The sequence below is a fragment of the Sander lucioperca genome, chromosome 1, assembly GCF_008315115.2.
Source record: "Sander lucioperca isolate FBNREF2018 chromosome 1, SLUC_FBN_1.2, whole genome shotgun sequence".
NCBI classification, from domain to species: Eukaryota; Metazoa; Chordata; class Actinopteri; order Perciformes; family Percidae; genus Sander; species Sander lucioperca.
In genome coordinates, this window is record NC_050173.1 from 51,788,127 (window position 1) to 51,813,407 (window position 25,281).

General features: G+C 42.8%; 1 protein-coding gene and 1 long non-coding RNA gene across 5 annotated transcripts in view; one reads left to right on the forward strand and one right to left on the reverse strand.

The window, feature by feature from the left end:
* The first annotated feature begins 6,614 nt into the window (after positions 1 to 6,614).
* LOC118495975 lies at positions 6,615 to 24,334 on the forward strand. Its single transcript, XR_004898430.1, has 3 exons — positions 6,615 to 6,625; positions 16,922 to 16,925; positions 24,125 to 24,334. It is a non-coding gene; the product is annotated as an uncharacterized LOC118495975 (long non-coding RNA).
* Positions 10,952 to 25,281, reverse strand: part of zgc:66433 (uncharacterized protein LOC321250 homolog) — a 67,010-nt gene continuing 52,680 nt past the window's right edge. The window contains exons 10-17 of one of the 4 annotated variants that reach the window (XM_036005786.1): positions 23,216 to 23,675; positions 23,129 to 23,161; positions 19,555 to 20,884; positions 17,186 to 17,289; positions 15,362 to 15,524; positions 15,072 to 15,190; positions 14,332 to 14,425; positions 10,952 to 12,755 (exon numbers count right to left, since the gene is read on the reverse strand). In XM_036005786.1, coding sequence (XP_035861679.1) covers positions 12,295 to 12,755; positions 14,332 to 14,425; positions 15,072 to 15,190; positions 15,362 to 15,524; positions 17,186 to 17,289; positions 19,555 to 20,884; positions 23,129 to 23,161; positions 23,216 to 23,675 — 2,764 coding nt within the window. In that variant the 3' untranslated portion in view covers positions 10,952 to 12,294. Of the gene's footprint in view, positions 12,756 to 14,331; positions 14,426 to 15,071; positions 15,191 to 15,361; positions 15,525 to 17,185; positions 17,290 to 19,554; positions 20,885 to 23,128; positions 23,676 to 25,281 lie in introns of all 4 variants that reach the window. The other 3 variants (XM_031280077.2, XM_031280078.2, XM_031280076.2) reach the window with 3 other exon arrangements.

Consider the following 25,281-nt stretch of genomic DNA (forward strand, 5'->3'; position numbering starts at 1 on the left):
GTGTGTGTGTGTGTGTGTGGGTGTGGGTGTGTGTGTGTGTGCATGCGCGAGCGACTGTGTGGTGGGATAAATAAGGCAGAATAAACAAGAGCAAGAAGCCAAGAAAAGACTGTTGAAGAGAACAAAACTGCCACTTGGAGAAAACAAGTCTGTGAGAGAGAATGTGTGAAAGAGAGAGAGAGAGAGAGAGAGAGAGAGAGAGAGAGAGAGAGAGAGAGAGAGAGAGAGAGAGAGAGAGAGAGAGGGTCATTTTGGGACAGTGACAGCTTGTTTTCACACATACGTCTCCAATATGTTTGAGCTGCACACTCACAGAAAAAAGTTAGATATACAGAGAGAGGGGGTAGAGCTGGACAGACAGGAAGTCTGGTTATGCAAGCAATTTAAATATAGGTCACTCAGAGTTAGAAACTTACAAAGAGGCAGAAAAAAGTATTAGAGAAGGAGAGATGGAGGGAAAGAGCAGTGGCTCCTTAACTTCCTGGCTCACTCTTTATTTGTTGCTCTTCAGTATAATTACACTGCAGATTAGCAGGTTTAGCTCGCTGCAGTCCCATAAGGACTCTTAGAGATTTGAAGGCCTACTTATGCCAATCCCGGCGCCTCTAAATATAGAGACATAGAAGCTTTAATGAGACCTGTATATTGCATACAGTAAACGTCTTTCATCAAAACCTCTACTTGATGTCTAGGATGTATCCTGTTTATGCAAATCAGCACTCAGTCTATAAGGAATCCAGAGAAATGCTTAAATTTAATCTATGGGAGATTTAAAATGCCTAAATTAGCCTACAATAAAACAAAAAAGAAATACAGTGAAATGCAATACATACTGTCATATGTATTTTATTTGCATGCATGCATTTAATGTGTTAAATGAAAAAAGTGTTAAATGCCAATTATTGAGCTTTTTGTCTTTAATAACTAAACTCCATGCCACATCAACAAAATAAAATCAACACAAAACACAAAGTGAAGAGGTGCAGCGTGCTTCAGTTTTGTCCGTGCAAAGCACTGGCGCTGTCCAATCAGACGTCAAATCAAAGGACTGAACAAAGAGCTGATGGCAGCCATGACATATTTGATTTCTTTTTTATTAAAGGTGCCCTGCCACACAAAAGCGTTTTTACTTGCATTTTTTGAAATAGGTCCATATATGTTTGTGTTATATTGTGAATGTGAAAATGAACTGCTACGTCCTCTGTCAGCTCTAGCCACTGAAAAGAAATAAGCGGAGAAATCAGGCCAATTACAAAAGCTGGTCAGTCTGACGCGGTGTTGCCTGAGCTCATTACTATTGATGAGCTCGCCCAGTTGCGCTGGGTAAAGGATGCTGATAGCCAGGCTCTCATTGGCTAGCTGTTAGCCAATCAGAGTCAAGCAGCTTAGCTCGTTGAATATTAATGAGAACTGGCACAAATCGAGCTGAGTCTTCCTGCAGGCTTTCTATACCACGCTAGAATGGCTTGAAACAAGGTAACCAAGGCATTTTTTCCACAAAAAATGTTACAGAGTCCATGGTAGAACTTCAAACATTACCACAAAGTAATGGAATATGTGTGGCAGGGCACCTTTAAAGTGGCTATATGTAAATTTTAGTTTGTGTTGATTCCAGCGCCCCCTTTGGACAATGTGCTTTTATCACACCTGCTGTCGGAAAGGTCTTTTCTTTACTGAGTTAGCGTTACCGGGGCAAAACCGGCTATCCCTGTCACTGTGTCACGAGCCAAAGCATTGAGAGTTTGTTGTAGCAGCCAATGTAATAATAACTTAGATTAATATAGCACATTTCATGGGGCTGATGGGGTCTGGGCAGTGAGAAAGCATTCATGGCTCTTACACAGATTGGAAATCAGTTACTTTTATCTCCTGAGTGAAATTATCCAAACAGTACAATACATCGTAAAATTACAATGATTTGTGTGTGTTGATTCCTCTTCTGGTTTTTTGGAAAAAAATTATGGAACACATTGTTCTCACAATCATACTGTCATAAGGAAAAAAACATATTCTTATCAACAAATTATTTCTTTAGTAGCGATAAGTAGCCTAATGTTTTATATTTGTTATCTTTGCTTGTTTAAAGCTATAGTGCGTATTTTCTGTCTCCCCCATGAGGAATTCTAAATAATGACGCAGGTGCTAGTAGCCAAGGAGGACACGGAGGAGTAAAAAAACATGATAGACTCTTCAGAAGAGGTCATTATCTTCACTCGAGCTTCTGCGTGGGAAAGTCGCCGGATGCCACAATCTTCTGAACATAGTCATACTGAGAAATACAGAGAGGGTTGTGTGGAGCTGATGGTCTTCATTAGCTTTGTAGCAATCATTTGGCAATGGCTTGAATGTAATGGAAGTTCATTAATATCAAAATGTTACACACTAGAGCTTTAACTTAACATGCTTTTTTTAAACAACATGACTCCAGAAAAAAATAATTTATGTTTACTAATGATTTTTAGTAATGACTACTAATGTAAACTTGATTTGTCTACTGCATCAACTTACTGCTCTAGGTTAATACAACTTAACATGTTAAGTTAACAGTTAAAGGCAATGGGTTTCCACACAAATTTCTAGTAAATTTAACTAATTCTGGATAACAGTGTAGTCACTTTAAGGAATACTAAATCTTCTAGTATGTTAAACAAGGTAACTATCAAATTTTGTGTGTAGTGAAATGAGAGGGAAATGAGAGGCATGCAGAGTGTGTCCGTGGAAGTCCAGCTGGTCCTCTGCTGCCAGCATGGATCTATAATAAGAAATGGATACAGCGTTCAAGGCGGAGCCCCATTCATTCCTACAGTATCAGAGTTGCTCAGTGGGGCACGATGCTATCATGGAGCCAAAACCATATACTGTATAAAATTAGCCGGATGATTGGCACTGCTTCTGGACTCTGCGACCCATAAAGCAGGTACCCTAGAGACTCCGCTGGCCCATCTGCTTGATTCCGAATGGATCAAATTCTGATAGTGAAACGAGTCATTTCGCTGGGGTTGGGATGCTCAAAAAAAGTGCATTCACTGATTTACAGACATCTGAAACTTAAACTGTTCTGCTGTTGTTCCTAGAAGATACGAAAACTCTTCAACAGAACCTATGGGGTCCTCAGAGTTACTGCACGTTGACCACCAAATTATTAATTACGGCCCGAGTACTTAAATCGTCGGCGAAGGCCTTGAAGATGAAAACCAACCACCCCACTACGCGCGTTGTGTCCGACGGTTGCGCAAATGCACGACTGCATGGAGCAGCGCTCGCCAGAAATCCCGACGTGCACAGAGGTGCGAGGGCCCGCCCAACGTTGCTTGCATCTTTAATTAGGGCCCGAGCGCCGACAGCAGCGAAGGCCCTATTGAAACTGAAGGAATTATTATTCTTTTTCCCGGCAAATGAATTGGCTTTTTGAGGGGCTTAACATATTCAAAAACTCACCAAATTTGGCAGTCGCATCAAGTCTGGTGAAAATTTACGTATTTTAAGGGTTTCGGGAATAGGCGCCCAAAAATGGCTCGCTAGCGCCCCCTACAAAGTTACAAAAATTGAGCCCCTGCAGTGTGTTTAACGTAGACTCACGAAATTTGGTACACATGTGTATCAAGTCAGGACGCACACAAAACGTCATTGGAGCTATATCATAAACCTAACAGGAAGTCCGCCATTTCGAATTGAAAGTTCGAAATTAGTGCGATTTTGGCCATTTCCACATGTCGTACTTTAACGAACTCCTCCTAGAGATTTCATCTGATCAACTTCAAATTCGGTCTGTGCCATCTTAAGACATTAAAGATGAAAAGTTGTTAAAAGAAAAACTTTTCGTCATAGGGCATGGCTGTGGCAGGGCGGCCATTTTGTGTGTTTCGCCGCCGAAACAGGAAGTGGGTGTAACTCAAGTGTACATTGTCCGATTGCTCGAAACTTTTCAGGATTCATAAGAGTCCAACCCTGAGGACAAATAAAGGCCGATATTTACTTAAAGTCATAGCGCCCCCTAGTGGCAACAGGAAGTAGGCCCAAAAGACAAGGTGCTATACTTTAACGAACTCCTCCTAGAGATTTCATCCGATGGACTTCAAACTTGGTCTGTATCATCCCAACACCTTAAAGATGAAAAGTTATTAAAAGAAAAACTTTTCGTCAGACGGTGTGGCCGTGGCGTGGCGGCCATTTTGAGTGTTTAGCGATGAACAAAGAAGTTGTTGTAACTTGAGTGTACGTTGTCGTATCTGCCCGAAAATTCTCATGATTGACAAGGGTCCAGGCCTGCGGACACCTACAGGCCATATTTGACTTTTGGTCATAGCACCCCCCGTTGGCAACAGGAAATGCACCTTATATGACAAACATCATCTGATTTACATGAAACTTAGAATGTGTGGTCTACATAATGAGCTGGCCCCTATGATATAACCACGCCCACTTACTCAGGCCACGCCCCTTTCATACCATTTGAACCGTTTAAGGTAGAGTCTTGTGTGAGGTGTCATTGAACTCAGCAGAGAGTTTGTTTTTGATTGGTGATAGTTTGGCCCGCCCCCTATGCTTAAGCCACGCCCCCTTTCATAACATTTGAACCGTTTAAGGTAGACCATTGTGTGAGGTGTCATTGAACTCAGCAGAGAGTTGCTTCTTCATTGGTGATGGTTTGGCCCGCCCCCTATGCGTAAGCCACGCCCTCTTTCACAGCTAATGAACTGTATGGCGTAGAGTCTTGTGTGAGGTGTCATTGAACTCAGCAGAGAGTTGCTTCTTCATTGGTGATGGTGGCCCGCCCCCTATGCTTAAGCCACGCCCCCTTTCATGAATGCTGATCCATCTAAGGTAGTCTTGTGTGAGGTATCATTGAACTCAGCAGAGAGTTCCTTCTTCATTAGTGATGATTAGGCCCGCCCCCTATGCCTAAGCCATGCCCCCTTTCATAACATTTGAATCGTTTAAGGTAGACCATTGTGTGATGTATCAATGAACTCAGCAGAGAGTTCGTTCTTCATTGGTGATGGTTTTGCCCGCCCCCTATGTTTAAGCCACGCCCCCTTTCATAAATACTGACCCATCTAAGGTAGAGTCTTGTGTGAGGTATCATTGAACTCAGCAGGGAGTTCCCTTTTCATTGGTGACGATTTGCGGTGTCTGAGTGCCGCGCAAATGACGGTCGCAAGGAGCGGCGACCGCCGGTAACCCTGTCGCGCGCAGAGGAGCAAGGGCCCGTCCATCGCTGCTTGCAGCTTTAATTTAATTTATTATTGTTTAATAGTAAAACAAAACATAATAATAGCCATAAGGTAGCCATTCACGGATACAGTTAAGCTTAAAGATTCAATGTGGCATATTTTAACATTAAAACGTAATGCATAAATATATGAATATGTCAATTATTATTATTATTTTGATTAGCTTAGTATTGTATGCACCACAAAAAAGGTTTGTATAAAGGCTCTTGGCTGCCTTACACGTTATTGTAGGCCCAGTTTAATATGCAACTCAATTTTTTTACACAATATATACTGTAATAAGGGGTCCCTGCTCCGTCCCTTCTTCAGCTGAGGGGTCCTTAAAAACTTTGTCCCCTGATAAAAAGTGACACCAATAAGGAGGTTTGACTGTGTGGGAGATTTATGTTTATTTGCTGGTTCCTCTTAAGTTTTATATGTGTCCCTGCTCTGGGCAGAAAAATGTCATATCATGTCTGACACAAATGCTAGCAGACATGGTAGTGGTTAAGCATGAAATTGAATTATGAGAACTGTAATTGCTTTTAACACTAAGACGATTTTTTCACAGCAGGATTAGTAGCTGTTTTGTTTATGCAAGTCTTTCTTCAATAGTTTCTGTGATCTCCTACTGATTGTAGTGCCCCCCCCCCACCCCTGTCTCCTCACCTCTGTGAATTCTGCCAAGTTGGTTGGTTATATAACCTGTAAATGAGAAGGTCAGCACCCAGCAGTCATCGCTATGGATACTTGGCACGGACACACACATCGTACATCTTGGCTGGTCCAGCTTGGAGCCGCATGTATGTATGTATGTATGTGTGTGTGTGTGTGTGTGTGTGTGTGTGTGTGTGTGTGCATGTATCAGAAGTAGGGCAGCAGCGGCCCATGTTACCTAACTCACCCAGAAAAGACATCTGGGAAGTTTAAACAGCCCTCTTATTACAGCTTCCTGTACATGCGCAAGTACACACACACACACACACGCACAAACGCACACGCACGCACACACACACACACACACACACACACACACACACACACACACACACAAATGCCATCAATCATACACATGAAAACATTGGCTCATGTTGCAGGATTCGCACAGTGATGCAAGTAAGCACACAAACATTTGGCTCCAAATCTGGCCACACACAAGGAGAAAATCACATTCACACAACACAGATGTGCATACGTGTACATGCCACGACTGTACAGTAAGTGTTCAAAACTCTCTGTTTGGCAAAGTACTCATCAGTTTAAAATGATTTTTTGCAAGTTTTTAGTAAGTCAGTATAATGTATTGTATTATGAATTGAGTTTTTTTTTTTTTTATCATAAATTTAAAATAGCGTCCCTATAAACCCTGCATATGCTAAAAAAGTTCAGTGAAAGTAAGCCACTAGTTAAAAGTAATAAAATAAGTCTCAGAATGTTTTAGGTTGATTAGATTTATTCTTAGAGGACAAATCCAGCGCACACACACGACAAACGCCGTGTAACCAGTAACATAGCTCAAGCACGGCGTTCGTCGTTCGACTGATCGTGACTATTTTCCCAAGATGGCGCCCGCCTGTATAGTGAACGCTACAGTCTTTATTATAAAATCTTTTTAATAAACTGTCTGTACACTTACAAAATTCTCAATGCTTCGGTTTACATGTAGGGACCCTCATTTTGCTACCGTGGAAGTGCGGTGCTATTTTGAGCCTTGTTAGTGGTATAGAAATAGAGATTTCTTTTTACTTTACCCATGCCCCGACGACTAGCGTTATAAGGTAATTAGCGGTTTGCGATAAAACTGGTCACATTCGATTAGCATGAAAACACATCCCAGAGAACGGTCGGCTCGGTACACATGTGTTATTAACCCTTAGGTTCATTTTGCGCCGGATTTGTCCTTTAACTATTTGTCTAAAGCAAGGAGTCTGCAACCTGCGGCTCTGGAGTCCTCTCCAGTAGCTCCATGTGGATTTGACATTGTTGTAGGCGTGAAGTTCAACACTCAGCATTTCAGTCAAGTAAAATGTGCATCATGGCATATGTACATCTCCAGAGCCGCGCCTTATGCACTAAATTTTGCCCAATTTTAATAGCAGTCTTGAAAATTAAGAATTTTATAGTGCGTGGTGAGACTCATTTGCTTTCACTGCAAACAACGTCAAAAAAAGTCATTGAGAAACAGAGTGATTTTGGAACTGCTGCGGAAAAGTGCAAAGAGCAAATGTCACTGTTAAAGACAGGGCCATAAAAATGGCAACAAACAATGACGTTGCACTTCCGGGATTGCTCTGTTGCCAACGGGATTCCACTGGATTTCACTCATTTAGGCCGGATATCCGTTGCCTTGGGCTTTCTTTGTGTTGGCATTTTAAACTCTGGTGGATTTCTGAGGACTATGGTTAACTGCTCCTCAGATCTCTGCAGTGTAAATCCAGACAGCTAGCTAGACTATCTGTCCAATCTGAGTTTTCTGTTGCACGACTAAAACAACTTCTGAACGTACACGTTCCACCAAAACAAGTTCCTTCCCAAGGCTATTTTGCAGCGGTGCCGTTGCTCCGTCCGGCGCTTAGCACCGCCCAAGACGATTATGATTGGTAGAAAGAAATGCCAATAAATCAGAGCACGTTTTTCTCCCATCCAGGAATGCTGTGTGGACTAGCCAGACCGTCCTCTGTAGCGCTGTGGAGGAAAGCCCAGCAATGCGAGACTAGGTCTAAAGTGACTTTGAATGACCGCTTGAGAATTGAGTGTGTTGCTTAAAGTGGTATTACACAGATTTTACACATGAAGGTCAGTTTAAGTGCCATAGTACTACTCAGCCTGTTCTAAAGTTACACCAGTACACATTTATAATAAACATGCGTTACAAACTGAGGTGTGGAGTTTATAGTGTGGATCCGACCTACAAACCCACGCAACATTTACTGGCAAGAACACACACACACACACACACACACACACACACACAAACACACACACACACACACACACACACACACGTGCAAAATCCATCTGTCAATGCACTACTTTCCACCACCGCAGTGCTCTTTCTCCATCCATCCCTTCTTTCACCCCTCACCTCCAAAAGCCTACCCACCCAGTGCCTGTATCCCCTATCAGGCTTATTTATGTAAGAGTGACAGTGTTTCCCGCTCACACTTGGACCAGTCCCTACTCACACATTAATGGACCCACACACATGCAAACACAAACACACACCCACGGCGAGCCAATGACCTGACTTCCATTGGCATAGGAATACAATCCGACCATGTGCAGACCACAGCTTTATTTGTAACACTATACTTGTGAGGACAGACTACAGTATTGACTCGTTGACTTGATGATTCAATAACCTTTAACCCCTCCACAGCAGTAACATGGCAAACCCAACATTTACTCAATTCATGGCAAACTTATTTTTAAAAGCCCACTCTCATCTTACCATTCTTGTGAGGACATCCAATAGAGAACACATACGGTATTTACCAGTCATGGAGGGTCTCATGAAAGATGTTGCCAAGGTGCATGATTGGAAATGTAGGATCCAGTGTTTTTGGAGGTTTACCCACATGGGGGGTCACTTGGGAGTAACCTTAGCCTGGTTGACACCAGAACCTTCTCAGTTGTAACTAAGAGTGGGTCTGGGGAAGGTTAATTCACAGCCCATTTCCAAAGGGGCGTCACCAACGGACGCAGCTCAAAAGCCTCTGGGCGCAATTGGATAGTCCTTCAACCAATCAGACCAACAATCCGGGTGACGTAGCAGTGACAGCGGCATCAACGGGTTTGCTGCGCTCTGGTGGCCGCCACGTTGAATGTAAACAAAAAGCTGCTTGCTGTCGCTGTGCTATTGTCATTGTGTAAAGCCCGCCTCAACGGTTGTGATTGGTGCCTCGATTTGGAAAAATTGGAAATGGGCTTGAATGGGCTCTGGGCAAGGGGGTAAGCAAGCGTCCACAAAGCGTACCTCCTATGGAGCCATTTTGTTGCTAACAAGCCATCACCTGCCATTAGCATCCCATTGACTGCCACTATATGTCCATTGTTTATTTCTAAAGAAACACGACAATGTATAAAAGGCTCCATTAGCAGACGTTTTTGTAAAAATGACTTACTGTCGCATAGTAGAGGAATTACCGTATAGTCAGGAGAAGCTTGCAGGCAGTTTCGACTTACATTAGCTGTTTAAGTTTAATTCCTTATGTTAACTAGGATTTTAGTTAGCAATAATTAGTCTATGTTATCTCCTTACATATACCTACGCTCTCTGTCTCTGCAAGATTGGGAATGATTGAGATTTCTCTTGGCACAGCTACCAGAAGACTTCCAACTTTCAGACAGGTTGCTCACGTCACATTTACGTTGTCTCTCTCAGTTGGAGGCTGCTCAGTAACGCTCAGCGCTCACCGGAAAAGTGCTTCTAATAGACTTCACTGGTCTCAGTGGAAATCTCAACAGGTTCTCACACCCATCTTGTAAAATATGGACGCTTGGTCAGGTGCCTTTGTCGTTTTTATTGACGCTAAAAGTCGCCTTTAGCGCTTTAAGAAAGGCGCTTGGTCGGGACTATTGCTGTCCCTTTAGCGCTATAAGTAAACGCGCTTGGTCGGGACTTTTACGTGGTTGGGTTTATGGTTCCGTGACACGCGGGAACTATGGGACGCTTGGGTTTAGGAAAGGGTCGTGGGTGGGTGTACGGTTCTGTAACACGCGGGAAGAACGGGTCGGTTAAAGAAAAAAACGACTATAGCAAGCGTGACACAAACCCCGCTCTCCTGGGTGAAAGTCCTATGTTTGACCCATCCACCCCCCAACCAACCTCCTTACGTGGAAATTCGCCCTTACATACTACTCGCTAAATCCTACTGCTGCTCTCCCTGGTGCGTTACACAAACACGCTGAAAGATGCCTTTTTCATCGCATCAGACGCTGACAGCCGCTGTCCAAACGCCCTTATTTTACAAGTTCGGAGTGAGAACGGGTTGGAAATCTACGGCGTCCAGTTGTCCATTTCTTTTACTGTCTATGGCTCTTGGCCAGGCTGACTTGCAGAGCAAATCTCAAAATTGCCGGAAGTTCGTCAGGGTTTTTCACAGGCTAGAGTAACCTATCTTTGTGGAAGTGCAATACTAAATTGCTGGAGGGACTTTGATGGGGCATTAGGCTGTTTTGAGGATTGAAACAGAGAATCCCCCAAAAAAATCTTTTGTTAACTGTTGAATTATAATATTGTTTAAAATGTATTATTACACTTCCAGGGATGCAATTCTGGTTGGGAAATAATGAATCCTTTATTTATTTAGTAGACGTGAAATAAATATATATATTAATAGTAAACAAGTACTGGGATCAGCCTATAAAATGTCTATGGAATTTATAGGCATTTTAACTTTCAAACCCAAATAGATGGACTTGGCTGTGTTGATGTAAGAAAAACGGACTTTTTTCACAGCAGACATTTTTGACTTGTCATAGTAGGAAAAGCACAGCTGAAATTGATAACCTTAACGATGGCTCAATTCCATCAAGTGTCCCAGTAAGCTATTTCAGTGAGTCAGCATGCACAACACCAGGGCCTCTCCTAAGTGGAATGCAGCCATCATTAATGGTTTTGAATACACCTGTGCTCTTCCTACTATGACATGTCAACACGTCTGCTGTGAAAAAATATAATTATATATAATTATAATTCCACTGCAGAAACTGTGTATGGACAAACACACAGAAAATACAACAGCAAAAAAAAAAACTTTCATTTGTTCTTTACTGCACATTTTATGTACAAGACAAATTCTCAAAAGGCAATTAAAAAATAAAGCAAAATAAACCATACTGTAACTGTGAGATAGATCTAATTGATACAAAGTAAACTTTCAGCGTTGAAACTTGCTTTCCTCTAGCGATGCTTTGCATCTGCAGCAAACCAATCTCCGGGGGGATTAATTAGCAGTGTATTGATTTCTGTTTTATTTACATGTTTGGTTAGAAGTGGAAAATGTTTTCATAACCACGCTGCCAACATAATGATGCACTGAAAAATATTAAAAACACACGAAAGTCAATGTGATGATAGGTTACTTTGATTCTTGAACAGATTCATTTTTTGGAGATAAGATTTCTGTAGGATGCACAGACACGGTGTAGTTATGTATTGAAAATATAAAAAGAGAAAATGTAAAAATATAATTTTCACTGACAACCTGGAACATGATGGACACACTCAGCACACGCAAACACAACAAACAGTTTAGTGTCAGTGGATGGTGTTACAAGAAATAGATTTATAGAGAACCTGATACACTGAGACAGCAGATTGAGGAAACATGAATCAGCAATTTGTACTAAAGCTCATGACCGGCAGCAGTTAGTTCAGCAAATTCCGCTTAACTTGGATCTTAGCCCGTTTTACTGGTCTGGTCACAACATTTTCCACATTCCTCAAAATGTGAGCATGTATCACTGGCTTAAAATAACACACACACACACACACACACACACACACACACACACACACACACACACACACACACACAAAGACTGACAGAAAGACAACGATTTGTCTCTTTGTCACTTTTAACCAACTTTCTGTGGATAAAGTTTCCTCTTTATAAAATTATTCTGTCTTCCCTGAAATATTTAGTGATATCGGTGGAATCATCTGATACTTTCGATAAAGATTTTTACTTTCAGCTGCGAGACCGCAGATATTTCGTCTCATTCAGGCACATTTTAATATACTGAAAAAATAGGAATCCACTTCAAGTAAGACGCATTACCGTTACCGTTTTGGGGGTCTTACCCTGTCTCTTAGAAAACATGACTGTACAACATAAGGACGTAAAGAAAGGAGGAGTTAAACTGAGCCAGTCTTCAGCTGTGATTGGATGGCTTGTACCAATCTGAAGACTTAAGCCAGGATACAAACCAAGAAGTAAGAAAACAACAGAAATCAACAGCTCTTTGTGTGCAAATGCATTCTGGGTCCATCCAAACTCTCTGCCCACATTCAACCCCCGTTCCAGATCCGCCTGGCTTGGGCCTATTTACAAGATCTTACTGAACCCAGTGCCCGTCATTGGACGATCTGGGGCATCTCGCTCCAGGCTTTGGCCTTCTTCTTGGCCAGGGCCATCCAGGGAGGCTCATCCTGGGGCGAAGCTGGGGGAGGCGGGCCTCTTGAACCAGACTTTTCCAGGGCGGTTCTCGATGAAAACGGAGGGGAGGTAAGTGTCGTGCCCTGGGGCGGGGGCGTCTTGGACGAGGTGGCAGTTTTGGACGGAGGTGGCGGGCTTATGCAAGCGGCAGATTTTTGGGGAACAGGAATCGGAGTAGAGGGTGACAGGGATCTCTGGGGGGAGTTAGGGTGGGCTGGGTGTTTGGCGACGGCAGGGGGAAGCTGGGGTTTGGGAGGGACAGGGCAGGGGAGCGACTGGGGTTTAGGAGGTTGAGGTGGCACCGGAGTTGGAGGAGAGAGAGCCCTCCTGGCCTCCTTTTCTACGGACGCTGAAGGCTTTCTGATCTCCAACGGACTCACTGGAAGGAAAGAAAACAGAAACACACACATCAAACAACCACACAATGTGACATCATATTAGTGAGAAAGATGTCATATCAAAAGTGAAAAATGTGGTTTTCAGAAAATAGCTCAATAAATAGGCAGACAGGTACAAATGTGATACATTTGCAGGAATCTGCATACAATTATGCATGTAACAATATATCAACAGCACTAGTTGCATAATGGGTTTGAGCAAAAGAAGCACCAAAGAATACTAATCACACTAATTACACACCAGAGTGAAGCACAGTCATATTATGTTTTTTTAATAAGTGGTTTGTTTTTTTCCATTTTTATACTCTAGATAGATATATAGATAGATAGATAGATAGATACTTTATTGATCCCCAAGGGGAAATTCTAGGTCCCAGTAGCTTAAAGACATCACACACAACATTCACATACATCGCAAACAGGATGATAAAATAACAAATCCACATGAATAGCATGGACAATAAAATAAAAAATACTAAATACTAAATAAAATAAAATAGAAAATTCACATGAATGTACTAAGGGATGTATAAGCATGAGACGCTTACAGTGACAGGGCAGGGACTGACCCTGTGATTCAGTATGAGAGTGGGTGTCATGGTGGTATAATGCAAATAGGTCCAATAGTGCAAGGATAAAGTCTAGAGACCAGCATTAAATATGGACAAGAAAATAATGTAAACATAGTAATATAAAAAAATATAGCAGTGCAAGGATAAACTTGAAAAAAGACAGCATTAAATATGGGCATTATAAGGGAATAGAGTAGACAGTAGGATAGACACAAATCAACAGTCAATATTAGAGGTTTGAAGTTGTTTTTTTACCACCCTCCTCAGCAATTCAGAATAATATCCTTATTATATTTCTGTGAAATATCTTGAACAGTCATGTGTTTATGAGTCAGTTGTCATGTGTGATCAATGCAACCATTAAGTGCCTCAGAGACCAGAGAATGAATGTTAAAATGTGATCTGAACAGAGTTCTGTCAGATTTGGTTGCAGTAGCACAGTTTGTCCAGATGAGGTCAGAATTGCATCAGCCAAAAGCGTTACCTCCACACAACAAGAGCAGAACAAATAGGAAAGTTTTTAGTCAGCTTAACCCTTGTGTTGTCCTCCTGTCGACCACGCAACTTTTTGGTTTTCTGCGTCAACATTTAAAATCAAAACTCTTCCCTCTTGTTTGGTCACTTTTTCAGATGTCTGTTGTTTTTTTCTGCATTTCTTTTGACGTTATTGTTGTTTTTCCACGTTCTTTAAGCTTCTTCCAACATTTGTCACTTTTTCAATGTTCTGTTATCAATTTTGTTGAATTGTTATCAATGCTATACCATTTTATAAAACACCCAAATTCAGTGAAAGTAGTGAGCTGATCATTTACTTTACTTGTGGAGAGTAATTATTTGTTTTGACAATTTGTTTGAAAGAAACACAAATTTTGGGTATATTTAAATTCAAATTTAACCGGAGGACAACAGGAGGGTTAAACCACAACTTATTACAGAGATTCAGCATGTTCAATGGGAGTGTGTGTGTGTGTGTGTGTGCTCTGACCTTTTCCGGTGGACTCAGCTGTTCTGTTGCTGGGCTCCCTGCTTGCAGCTGAGCTGACAGACATTGGCAGTGAACTCTTGCTCTCTGGTTCCTCCTGACGACAGAGAGCAGCTCAGTCAGTTATATAGATTATGTGGCTGGAAATGTGTGGTGGTGTAATTGTGAACACATGGAAGCCGACACAGAGTATACAACCATCCCATCCAAGTTCCCCTCTATCTGAACCTAACCTAATAAATTGCAATATGTCGCAGAAAATCGCAATATGTTTAAAATTGCAATAATATCGTATGGTGACATATGTATCGTGATAATAATGTATGGTGGGGCCTCTGTTGACTCCCACCCTTCTTGGACTGTGACTGTGTATCCCTGATATTAAGCTCAAATCTAGGCTACAATGCAATTATGTCCCTTTGGTCTGATTGCATGCAATTTGTATTGTTGTCAGTTTATATTTTGCTCCACTTGCTCATAGGACACCCATGTTATTGTGTTTTTTTTTTTTTTGTTTTTTTTTAACTTTATGATAGTTAGGTTTCCTTTTGTGCACAATCTTAGACACTTTATTCCATATGTCACGTCACAGTTTTGCTGGGAATGTGTGTCCACATGAAAGACATGTACATGACCACACACACACACACACACACACACACACACACACACACACACACACACACACACACACACACATACACACACACACACACACACACACACACACACACACAAATTACCTTCTTGATAGTAATTTCTTCTAGTGAGTTTTCTTTATAGATCTTCTGTTTCTGTTTGGCCACAGAGATCCAGCTGGGAGAATCAGATCCAGCAGAAAAGCCACGACCTGCAGCTTGGTCTGAATCAAAAACACAGCAGATACACTGTTACACCATGAGATATTTACCATTTACTTACTAGTCTGATTTAGCCCTAGTCTTGGGCAAATACACGTACATATGCATAAGAAAGCTGTAAGCACTTGGTATATGAAAATGAAAATGGTGTGTGTTTGCGTGTGGACACACACCTGAAATGCGCTTGCTTTTCCCTACACTGTCTCCGTGTACATCCGGTTTCTTAGGGAGGGCAGGCTTGTTGCTGACTGGCTGACTTATGGAGGGCTTTCCACTGACTGGCTGCTGGGAGTCCACTCTACAGCTGGTTGGCTGAGCTGGAGGCTCAATGGGAGGCTGAATAAGGGAAAATAAGATCATGAATACAAAATTCAATACAAAAACTTATTTTACACCTGCATTCATTTATTTTGTTGGCCTCTTGGCGGCAGCAGAAACAAACTACAAACACAGCACTAACACATTATCACCTTATTGTTTATAGTTTATTTAAGGATCCCCATTAGAAGCACATGGGTGTGCCTCTAGTCTTCCTGGGGTCCTGAAAAGTTGACAAGGGCGAACATGTTAGCAAACAGTTGCCTTTTCATTCACACATCCATTGGATAGGGAGCAACATTAGTGTTTATTAAGTGTAATAGAAGTCTAATATTCCCTCTTCTTTTAGTTTGGTTTTTGTTCCTCTTTTTCGCTGAAAAAGAATGATCCATAATCAGTTAATAGTCTATATTGACGACGTTTCATTTATGGGATAGTTTCGGTGTCGCTGGAGGATCTGCCGGATGTTCCTCACCTTCTGCTTTCTTTGTGTTGGCATTCTAAACTCCGGTCGATTCGGGAAACATCTTCCGAGCTAGAACCAACAATCAAATTTGTTTTTATTATAATTTTTTGAGTAAAATTCTCATCACACACTCGGCAACCATTTTAATTCCAGAGCTCGCCTCCCTACGTACACGTTCCACCGAAACAAGTTCCTTCCCGAGGCTATTTTGCAGAGGCACTGTTGGTCCGTCCGGCCCTTAGCGCCACCCAAGATGATTGTGATTGGTTTAAAAAAAAAAAAGAGCCAATAAATCAGAGCACGGAATGCTTTGTGGACTAGCCAGACCCTCCTCCGCAGCGCGTGGAGGATGGTCTGGCAATGCGAGACTATTGTTTTTATTACAATGTAAAGTGTCTTTGAGTACCTCTTAAAGCGCTATACAAATTAAATGTACTATTATTAATAGTAGTAGATGGCGGTCAGCGGCGTTCGTCGTTCGACTGGTCATGACTGTTTTCCAAGATTGCGCCCGCATGTAAACATGAACGCTACTGTCTTTATAATCTATCTTTTTAATAACTGTCTGTACACTTACAAAGTTCTCAATGCTTCGGTTTACATGTAGGGACCCTCATTATGCTACCGTTGAAGTGTGGTGATATTTGAGCCTTGTTAGTGGTATAAAATAGTGATTTACCCTCTGCCCCGAAAGCTAGCATTAGCAGCTAATCACCGGTTTGCGGTAGCTTTTTTCAAGCTAGAGACACATTCGATTAGCATGAAAACATCTCCCAGAGAACAATCGACTCGGTACACATATGTTATTAACCCCTAGGTTCATTTTGCGCCGGATTTGTCCTTTAACTCCAGTTTCTGCGCGCAAAAGTCGCCGGAAGAAAACAATTTCTAAACACAGCCATACTGAGAAATACAGAGAGAGTTTTGTGGAGCTGCTAGTCTTATTTAGCTTTGTAGCAACTCATTTGGCAATGGCTTAAATGTAACAGACGTTCAGTACTATTAAAAAGTTACGCACTAAAGCTTTAAGCTAAGTTTCAGTTTATCTGCATTGTGTTCCAAAGGTAAGACAAATTCAGATTCCTGCAGAAACCTTTAGAATTGAACATCGTTAATGCTTTTAAAGAATGACAGTGTGTTGCTTATAAGGAATGTTTCATATTTGAATGGAAGTAAAACTATTAACAGTAACAACAAAGTCGGGGGGGAGCACCTCTGTGTTTTCCTCCTCCGAGCTGAAGCGGTGCGGAGCTGACGTCTTCCTCAGCCGAACTCCAAACGGATTGTCGGGGTTTCCCTCCACTACGACAGAGCTCTCTGTAGGTGGAAAGGTGGAAAAGTTGGCCTGTGTGTACATCTTTTTTAAATTTAACTCCAACAGCAAGTTCACCTCATGTGACTTAGAGCAGACTACTTTCATTGCTTGTAGTTTCTATCTATTCTACATTTCCTGGTTTTTAATTTGTTTCAACTTGTTTCTATTTAGATCTTGTTTTACTTCCACCACATACACTCACCTAAAGGATTATTAGGTACACCTGTAAGATTTCTCATTAATGCAATTATCTAATCAACCAATCACATGGCAGCTGCTTCAATGCATTTAGGGGTGTGGTCCTGGTCTAGACAATCTCCTGAACTCCAAACTTAATGTCAGAATGGGAAAGAAAGGTGATCTAAGCAACTTTGAGCGTGGCATGGTTGTTGGTGCCAGACGGGCTGATTTGAGTATTTCACAATCTGCTCAGTTACTGGGATTTTCACACACAACCATTTCTAGGGTTTACAAAGAATGTTCTGAAAAAGGAAAAACATCCAGTATGCTGCAGTCCTGTGAGCGAAAATGCCTTATTGATGCTAGAGGTCAGAGGAGAATGGGCCGACTGATTCAAGCTGATAGAAGATCAACTTTGACTCAAATAACCACTCGTTACAACCCAGGTATGTAGCAAAGCATTTGTGAAGCCACAACATGCACAACCTTGAGGCGGATGTTCTACACCAGCAGAAGACCCCACCGGGTACCACTCATCTCCACTAAGAATAGAAAAATGAGCCTACAATTTGCACGAGCTCCCCAAAATTGGACAGTTGAAGACTGGAAAACTGTTGCCTGGTCTGATGAGTCTCGATTTCAATTGAGATATTCAGATAGTAGAGTCAGAATTTAGTGAAACAGAATGAGAACATGGATCCGTCATGCCTTGTTACCACTGGGCAGGCTGGTGGTGGTGGTGTAATGGTGTGGGGGATGTTTTCTTGGCACACTTTAGGCCCCTTAGTACCAATTGGGCATCGTTTAAATGCCACAGCCTACCTGAGCATTGTTCTGACCATGTCCATCCCTTTATGACCACCATGCACCCATCCTCTGATGGCTACTTCCAGCAGGATAATGCACCATGTCACAAAGCTCAAATCTTTTCAAATTGGTTTCTAGAACATGACAATGAGTTCACTGTACTAAAATGGCCCCCACAGTCACCAGATATCAACCCAATAAAACATCTTTGGGATGTGGTGGAACGGGAGCTTCGTGCCCTGGATGTGCATCCCACAAGTCTCCATCAACTGCAAGATGCTATCCTATCAATATGGGCCAACATTACTAAAGAATGCTTCCAGCACCTTGTTGAATCAATGCCACGAAGAATTAAGGCAGTTCTGAAGGCGAAAGGGGGTCAAACACGGTATTAGTAGGGTGTTCCTAATAATACTTTAGGTGAGTGTATATATATATATATATATATATATATATATATATATATATATATATATATATATATATATATATGTATATATATATATATATATATATATATATATATATATATACAGTATATGTGTATATATACATATACGTGTTTATATACAGTACATATATTTCTGTCTTAGTGAAGCACTTGTGCAAAACTTGTTTGCTTTTTAAAGTGCTATATAAATGAACTAAACTTTGAACTAGTGCAAAGAGAAAACGTAACCGGGAATAATACTGTAAGGCCCCAAAAAAGACAAGACCTAAGTACCCAAATCAAGAATCTTCATGGTCTACCTTTGGACTTGTTCATCGGAGGGGCGGAGAATGGCGGGGGCTTCTGTGGCTCCAGCCCCGAATGTTTTCTTAAAGGCCCAGAATCTTTTAGGCCAACTTTACTGTCTTTCAGTGGCTGTGGCGGGCTCTGTTTTAAAGCTAGATATTGGTATCATATGAAGCTAAATAACCAAAAGGTAGGCCAAGGGAGGTTTTAGCAAGGGGAAAAACTGGCATGGACTCTTCAAAGGTGTCCATTGACCTCTTACCTCCAGATATCCGAATGTTTCTATGGGTACCCATAAGTCTCCCTGTTACAGACATGCCTACTTTATGCTAATCCAATGCGGTTGTTTCTCTGCAACTATGATATTTTTCAGAAATCGTTTACAGATTTGTAGGCATTCTATTAACAAATCGCTTGAAAAAAGGTGCAAATAGCTGCCATAAACAGAAAAAAAATAAATCTTCATGCCCTTGGGACCCTAGGTTTTCAGTGAGCCCTGAATGGTGACAAAATCTGGCCCCGCCCCCTGGTTTACCGTGCTTACTGTCTGTTTTTGCAGCAGCTGAGGTCTGAGGTTGAACGGACGATGGAGACGATGATACAGTGCCGGTCCCTGCGTTCCTCACTCTGCCGGGGCTCAACACCACTTCAACCTTAGCTGAACTCGATGGCTCTGCTTTCACTTCAGGGTCCTTCTCAGCCTCAACCTCCACACCTCCAGGCCCAGTGACGGCGGACGGCGAATGGGAGACGCAGGTGGGCGGGGAGGAAGGAGGAATCAAACTCTCTTCTACATCCCCGACAGAGAGGGATCTCTGCCAGGCGGGGGCGACGGTGAAGCGGGCTCTGCTCTGATCTGATCCTCTGGACGGCGGTTTAACGTCTTCCTCCACAGAGGCGGGAGGTGTAGCTTCTCCGTCCAGGGCCCGCGGTTTTTCCACTTCTGCGGTTTCCACGTTGTCAGCTGGTTCTTCTCCTTCCTCTGTGGCTGCTGTGTTTTGCTGTGTGGCTGCTACAGCATGACAGGGTGTCTCACTTTCGGCAGTTGGGGACTGTGGAAAGAAAGGTGTGGCTTTCTCTGAGCTCGGAGAGAGCAGATTGATGTGGATGGTGCTGGTCTTACTGGGAGTGCTGGCCCCACTCTCCAGTGACGGAGCCTCGCAATGCGGCTCAGGAAGAAACAGCGAAGAAGGCTTAGCCTGTTCTGTGGCTTCACTTTGATTCCCCCCCCCTTGCTTCATGTCTAAATGGGATGTTTCGACACCTTCCCGCTGCAGATCTTGTTCAGTTAGATCTGCATCAGGTTGGTTTGCTTCACCCTCTTCCTCTTGCTTGGATGTCTGTTCTGTGCGGTCAATATCTACGCCTTCCTCCCCCTTCTCCTTTCCATCTCCCCTCTCTTCTCCGAAGCTTTCATTGGACGCCGTTTGACTTCCATGCACTACAGCAAACACCTGATGACCCCCCAGTTCTGATTCATCATCGTTTGTGCACGCATTGACGTCTCCAACCGCAACACCCTCCTCTTCCTCCTGCAGCGACACGGCACCTTTCTCTTCAGGAAACGTCTCCGTCATCTCTTTTGCGTCGTCCCTCTCGTCTTCCATCGCTTCCTCGACTCTCTCCTTTGCTTCCTTCGCCTTCACCTCTTCATCGTCCTCTTCCTCCTTCTCCCGTCCCTCCTCCTCCACCGCGGGCTCCTTCGTCTCCAGCTCTATCGCCTCCTCCTCTCCCTCACTCTCTTCTTCTTCTTCTTCTTCTTCTTCTTCTCTTTCCTCTTCCTCTGCCCGGTCGACAGCGTTTCCTGTAAGCGTATCATGTCGTTCCTCGGGGCTGACTTCCTCTGCCTCGTCTTTTTCGCCCTCTTCTTCTTGCTGGAAGATAAAGGAGAGAGGAACATAAGACAAGTAGAGATCTGAGTTTTTTAACTGCACACGGTACAGATAGACGCAAGCTGGTAGTGGCGCATTACTGGTTTTTAACCCTTTGAACTCTGCAGTGGAAATGGTCCGCCAGTGCCTACATTGGTATTTTCGCTTATTGTGATGTCATTTCTTGGAGTTTCTTCAAATGCTTCATATCCCTAAAACCAGCCCAACCTAAGCTATAAGGCAATGGAAGTCAATACACCATAATGATTAAACGTCCCATGACATGGTGCTATTTGGATGCTTTTATATAGGCCTTAGTGGTCCCCTAATACTGTATCTGAAGTCTCTTTTATATAGGCCTTAGTGGTCCCCTAATACTGTATCTGAAGACTCTTTTATATAGACCTTAGTGGTCCCCTAATACTGTATCTGAAGTCTCTTTTATATAGACCTTAGTGGTCCCCTAATACTGTATCTGAAGTCTCTTTTATATAGACCTTAGTGGTCCCCTAATACTGTATCTGAAGTATCTTTTATATAGACCTTAGTGGTCCCCTAATACTGTATCTGAAGTCTCTTTTATATAGACCTTAGTGGTCCCCTAATACTGTATCTGAAGTATCTTTTATATAGGCCTTAGTGGTCCCCTAATACTGTATCTGAAGTCTCTTTTATATAGGCCTTAGTGGTCCTCTAATACTGTATCTGAAGTCTCTTTTATATAGACCTTAGTGGTCCCCTAATACTGTATCTGAAGTCTCTTTTATATAGGCCTTAGTGGTCCTCTAATACTGTATCTGAAGTCTCTTTTATATAGGCCTTAGTGGTCCCCTAATACTGTATCTGAAGTCTCTTTTATATAGGCCTTAGTGGTCCCCTAATACTGTATCTGAAGTCTCTTTCCCAAAATTCAGCCTTGGTGCAGAATTACAGCCACTAGAGCCAGTCCCACAATGAGCTTTCCTTAGGATGTGCCATTTCTGTGTCTGTAGCTTTAAATGCTATTGAGGAGGGGAGAGGGGGGGGGCAAGGTGGAGAGTGGGGGTGTGGCCTTGACCAACTGCCACTTGCTCGTTTGAAAGCCATGATGTCTCTCTCTCTCATGGGTGGGCCAAATTCTCTGGGCGGGCAAAGCAGAGAAAGGGGAGGTAACCTTTCCCCTTATGACGTCATAAAGGGAAGATTCCAGATCGGCCCATCTGAGCTTTCATTTTCTCAAAGGCAGAGCAGGATACCCAGGGCTCGGTTTACACCTATCACCATTTCTAGCCACTGGGGGACCATAGGCAGGCTGGGGAAACTCATATTAATGTTAAAAAACCTCATAAAGTGAAAATGTCATGCCATGGGACCTTTAATAAAAGTATTTTAAAGGATAGCGCTGCGCCTAGTTGGGTGGCAGCGCTCTCCCAATAAGAAAAAAATGGAACGGCCAGCACAGAGCAGTTTTAGCGTGGATCATGTGTAGGCGGCTAAAGGGTTAAAGTAGTGAAAGATCGTGGCCGGTTGGCCTGGTTGGTGGAGCGGGTGCGCATGTGCGGAGGTTTGTTCCTCGATGCAGAGGGTCCAGGGTTCGAATCCGACCTGTGACAGTTTTCCTGCATGTCTTCCCCCCTCTCTCTCCCCTTTCATGTCTCTCTGCTTTCCTGTCCAATAAAGGCAGCAATGCCCAAAAATTAAAAATAAAAAAAGTAGTGAAAGATCAATGTCAGAGGACAAAAATAAAAATTAAACAATTTGATAGCCAATGGAGCCAAACTGTATAATGCCCTCTAGAGCATGTCTTTAGAACACCCTTTATTATTATTTTTTTTAATTTTTTTTTTTTTTTTTGTCGTGTGTATGTGTATGTGGGACCTGTCTTGAATGAGGACCAGCAATGTGTGGGGTGGGCGGGTAAACGGGGGCGGGGGTGGGAGAGGTGGGCGGATGGTAGGGTGGGTTGGGGGAAGCGAGGTGGGTTGGTATGGGTGGGTCGGTATAATCAATAATAAGTATTGAGGGAAGCATGGTATGTAAAAGTAGAGAAATTCTGATGAAACTCTGATTTTGATGAAAATCTGAAATTGTTTTATTTTTTTCCATTGTTGTTGTTTCACCCTTATTAGATGTACTTCCTGGTACTTAATCATAATGAAAAAAAATTAAAAAAATTAAAAATAAAGAAAATGGTTTCGAAGCTTCATTAGGCCACTAGGTTAAAGCTACTTCAATTACAAAATTCAAAAATAAATCAAAGATACATACACCATGTTGACTGACCTGTTCCACCACTAGTTCCTCCTCCTCTGCTGCTTCTTCTTCCTCTGCTGCTTCTTCTTGTTCTTCTTCATGTTCTTCTTCTTCTTCCTTCTCTTCAACTTTCTCCTCTTCTTCAACATCTTGACAGGAAGTAGCGCTCAAAGTGCTAACCACTTCCTGTGTGGTGTGATCTGAGCCAGCCTGATAACCGACAGGCTCGTCCACCTCTGCCTCCTCTTCCTTTACCTCCTCTCCTTCAACTATCTCCACATCTTCCCTTTCCTGTTCCTTCCCTTCCTCCTCCGTCTCCAGGACAACACCCTCTGTCTCCAGGACAACACCCTCCGTCTCCAGACAGGACGCCAGAGGAGTCTTCAGGGAGCTCAGCACTTCCTGTAAGAAGGAGCTCTCCTCCTCTCTGCTTTCCTGGACTTTGTCTTCTTCTCCGCTCAGTGCCGAGTCACTTTCATACCCCTTCTCCTCTGCTTCATTGGCAACGCTGGGGGGGTCCAGCAGATACTCTCTGAGACCTGCAGGGGGCTCCGGTGTGGCTCTAGAAGCAGATATAATAATAATAATAATACCTTAATTTGAAAAGTGCTTTTTAAGTTACAAAGTGCTTAACATTCATTTAAAAAACACAAAAAAACAATGACAGATGATAAACAACAATAAAATCAATAAAAAGCAAGTCTAAAGTAGTGAGTTTTTAAAAGAGACTTAAAAGAAGACTATGTTTTGGCTTCCTCGATCTCCTCCGGTCATTCTACAACTGGGGGGCCCCGAGCAGAGAAGGCCCGATCACCTTTAGTTTTCAGGTTTGACCGGGCAGTGACCTAGGGGTGACCCACGAATGGTCAAATATTCAATGCTTCGATGGAAAGAGCCTGATTCGACTGCCAGTCTCATAGGTGAATCTTCGCAGTGCCATAAAGTCCATTTCAGACCAAAGATTCTGGACGAGACGAGCGTAAACTTGGAGCAACTTGGAGCAACTTGGAGCAACTTGCAACGCGCCGGTCTGCAACGTTCTGAAACCTGCCAGTTTACACCAATGAGGCGAGGCGAGACAAGGCGCTGTATCAACTTCATAGCACAGCGACTCTTTGCACTTCCATCCTAACTTCTGACTTTCAGGCTTTTTTTGTAGCTGGATATATAATTTGTTGCGTCTAAATATGAATGTGGATAACATTAGTGATAGTGAGATGCTTGCTAGTCATGGCCAAATGAAGCTTCGTGAAGCATTTTCTTTATTTTCTGAGCCCACTAGATGGCGCTCTTGGTTTTAAGAGAAAGGCCTAAGGCATTGCAATTCAGTGTAATCTCAAACCTTTGTTGAACAGAAAATAAAGAAAATGCTTCACGAACTACAGTTACATTTCTAGTGATGAAACGGCGTAAAAAACGTTTTATTTCTCTGATTCACTGCTTTGTTTTAACGACGCTCGCTCTCTTCAGTCACTCTCTAGCTCGCTCGAACATTAGTCTATAGCCATGGCCTTCCACTTCCGGGATTGCTCCATTGCCGACGGAAATGCCGCCGGATGTCCCTCTTTTTTCGGCCGGTTGTCTGTTACCTTCCTCTTTCTTTGTGTTGGCGTTCTAACCTCCGATGTATTTCTGAGGACTATGGTTAACTGCTCCTCAGATCTCTGCAGGGTAAATCCAGACAGCTAGCTAGACTATCTGTCCAATCTGAGTTTTCTGTTGCACGACTAAAACTACTTTTGAACATACACACGTTCCACCAAAACAAGTTCCTTTCCGAGGCTATTTTGTAGCGGCAGCGGGGCTCCATGCGGAGCTTAGCGCCGCCCAAGACGATTGTGATTGGTTTAAAGAAATGCCGATAAACCAGAGCACGTTCCTCTCCCATCCCGGAATGCTGTGTGGACTAGCCAGACCCTCCTCCGCAGCGCTGTGGAGGAAGGTCTGGCAATGCGAGATTACTCTGTGCTACTGTGCTTGCGGGCGCTCGTTGAGCCTCCGGGCAGGTTCAGACCGCTGCAACGTTTTCCCTGCAACGTTCTAAATCGGTTTCGTCTCGCCTCAAATCTTTGAAGCTTTTAATCAGAGGTGTCAAAAGTATTTACATTCATTACTCAGGTAGAAGTATATAGATACTAGGGTTTAAAAAGACTTCTGTAGAAGTTGAA